Source organism: Perkinsus marinus (assembly GCF_000006405.1).
Source record: "Perkinsus marinus ATCC 50983 genomic scaffold scf_1104296964534, whole genome shotgun sequence".
NCBI lineage: Eukaryota > Perkinsozoa > Perkinsida > Perkinsidae > Perkinsus > Perkinsus marinus.
Genome location: NW_003204649.1, coordinates 1 through 2,242, shown reverse-complemented (window position 1 = coordinate 2,242; position 2,242 = coordinate 1). Strand labels below are relative to the sequence as shown.

The 2,242-nt window shown below is 50.5% G+C and overlaps 1 protein-coding gene across 1 annotated transcript; it reads right to left on the bottom strand.

The window, feature by feature from the left end:
* Pmar_PMAR010542 (hypothetical protein) lies at nucleotides 1-817 on the bottom strand. Its single transcript, XM_002769887.1, has 4 exons — nucleotides 587-817; nucleotides 439-544; nucleotides 196-392; nucleotides 1-146 (listed from the first exon to the last, which is right to left on the bottom strand). The coding sequence occupies exons 1-3, from the start codon at nucleotides 711-713 to the stop codon at nucleotides 209-211; spliced, it is 417 nt and encodes a 138-aa protein (XP_002769933.1). The 5' UTR covers nucleotides 714-817; the 3' UTR covers nucleotides 1-146; nucleotides 196-208.
* Between the last annotated feature and the right edge of the window lie 1,425 nt (nucleotides 818-2,242).

The window sequence follows — 2,242 nt, the reverse complement described above, 5'->3', positions numbered from 1 at the left end:
CGCGGACTTGCTGGTCTGGTCCGGGGACCTGAGGGGTAGTCTTAATCGGGAGATTCCATACTGCACTGGAGGGCGCGGCAGTAGTAGTAGCAGCAGCGGCTCCTCCTCCTCCTTGTTGTTGTTGATACCCAGGTTGGGAGAAGTACCTCACAGTATGACGACATGGCATACAAATGTCGAGTAACACTAGGATACATCCCAGTAGTGCCTAGGAGGCCTTGGTTGCCTGAGTGGCCCCACCGTCCGACGCTTGAGGTGGAGGGGCCATGAATGGGAAGAACCTCGGCATTATCGGGGCTGGTTGCTGACCATCCTTAACTGCTTGAGCCTGGCCAAAGTTCACGTCGTAGGAGTAGCTGGGGCTGGGGGTCTTAGGTATGAGCTCTCGCAGCCTGAAGAATGCAAAGGTAGTGATAGGGGTGGTTGCTGTTGGCCTACTTCCTCTGCTGGACTGTATACTCCCCAGCTGGGCTCACATCCCAAGGCTCGGGGGCACTGTCGTTGTTGGTGGTCCCCTCCCCTCCTGGCCCGACCTGGCGAATACCTGTTAAGGGTGGTTATGATAGTAATGAGAGAGGCAGTATACCAGGGACGACTAGTCTTGACTGCTCCTCAGACCCAACAGCTGGAGGAAAGCCCGGGGGGGCTGCTGCTGCTGACTCAGTGAAGGCTTCGGGTTTTTGACTGATGTTGTTGTTGTGGTTGTCAGTCATAGTGTAGTTGCTGTGCGTACAATACGAGATGCCTTGTAAGTAGTACAGCGAGTGATGCTGGAGACCCTCGAGGGAGTAGTGGTAGCTATACTACAAATATAACTGAGAGGAAACATATCTTAGGTTACTCTTGGTATGATACAAAACAGGCCCGTTTCGATTCAACTCCGAAATTCTTGTAAACTTTATGAACACCTATCCATCCAGCTGGGCTGCTGCCACTACTCGGTAACTCCGTCTTTCTCATCGCATATCAACTCCTTTCGGATTGCGCGCATGTGGGGAGGAGGAACAGATAAGTAGGCGTTTAAAAATGACCTAATTGCATGTATTGCACGAAAAATGTCGAAGATTCGGAGCAGAGCCGTAGAGGAACGTGAGAAGGACTACTAGTGTGAGAAGGACGTAAAGTACAAAATCCAAGGAAGAACGACAAAATCCAAGGAGATTTGTCGTTCGCTCTCGGCAGTTCGGGTTTCTGGTTGCCTTGTCGGGTTTCGGGTTTACCCTTTGACTCGTCTTCCTTGGATTTTGTCATTCTTCCTTGGATTTTGTATATCACACTGTGAGAAGGACATCAGCGATAATACAGTTGTTGTTGGTGACGTGAATGGTAGCATGTCGGTCCCTTGGCTCCTCGTACCAGCATGGCCGGCCAAGCATGCCCCGCCTGATATGATATTTGGGCCGGTAGCATGGGAGGAGATGATGGTCAGTATCGTGGAGATGACTGTGGTGGCATCAGTAGGAAGGGAGGCCCCTCAAGAACTATAATGATGTACATGCGTGTCAGCTACTCGGAGTAGTGGTGTTACGGTCGAGTATGTTGCCCGATGCATGGAAGAAGTCCCATGAGAAATCTCACAAGTATTCTCGCACGTCGGCAGAGCTACTTTTCGTGGTAGGCTTGGGGACATCCGAAAACCCCGTGATACGTTTCCGGAGGAACTCATTATGGATTTTCGACAGGACCAGGGGCATGCCCTTCCATCAGTTTCCCATGTAAATGTCATCACATTAGAAACATTTCCCTCATTGCTATCACACCCTGGGAATACGTTATCCTAGATTGGTCTTTGGGTAGGGCTTGCCGCTCGATCAGGCCATTCACAACTCGATAGTCGTCCTACTATGTTTGATATCATATTTGTCATCAACTCGGGTAGGGCGGAACTGGTGGGCTCTGCATGCCTTTGCCTTTGAGATTGGATATGAGATATTCGACACGGTGCACACCAACAGACGTAGGAGAGGGCCCCGGTTGCTTCTGGGTAACCTTTCTAGAGACGGTGAAATTCGGACTACACGAATTCTAGTGGGATAGTGAATCGGACATTCCCCTTCGAGTTGTAGTACGATGGGCAAGGCTTACAACTAGGCATTGGTTTCAGGTCTGTCCCCAGATGCTTTGATTCATCACATATGCTCACCAGTGGGTATAATAACATCAGCTTTCACCAAGGCCGATGTTAATCTGCTACTCCACTTGGCTGTGTGCATGGATGCATCGGGTGCGTGGTTGGCGATAT

Bases quoted from the DNA above. Each gene is read 5' to 3' on its own strand.
- Pmar_PMAR010542 (XM_002769887.1), bottom strand. From the start codon at position 713: ATGACTGACAACCACAACAACAACATCAGTCAAAAACCCGAAGCCTTC. The intron at 545-586 runs GTATACTGCCTC...CACCCTTAACAG, and splicing joins GTCAAGACTAGTCGTCCCTG to GTATTCGCCAGGTCGGGCCA. The intron at 393-438 runs GTAGGCCAACAG...TGCATTCTTCAG, and splicing joins TATACAGTCCAGCAGAGGAA to GCTGCGAGAGCTCATACCTA.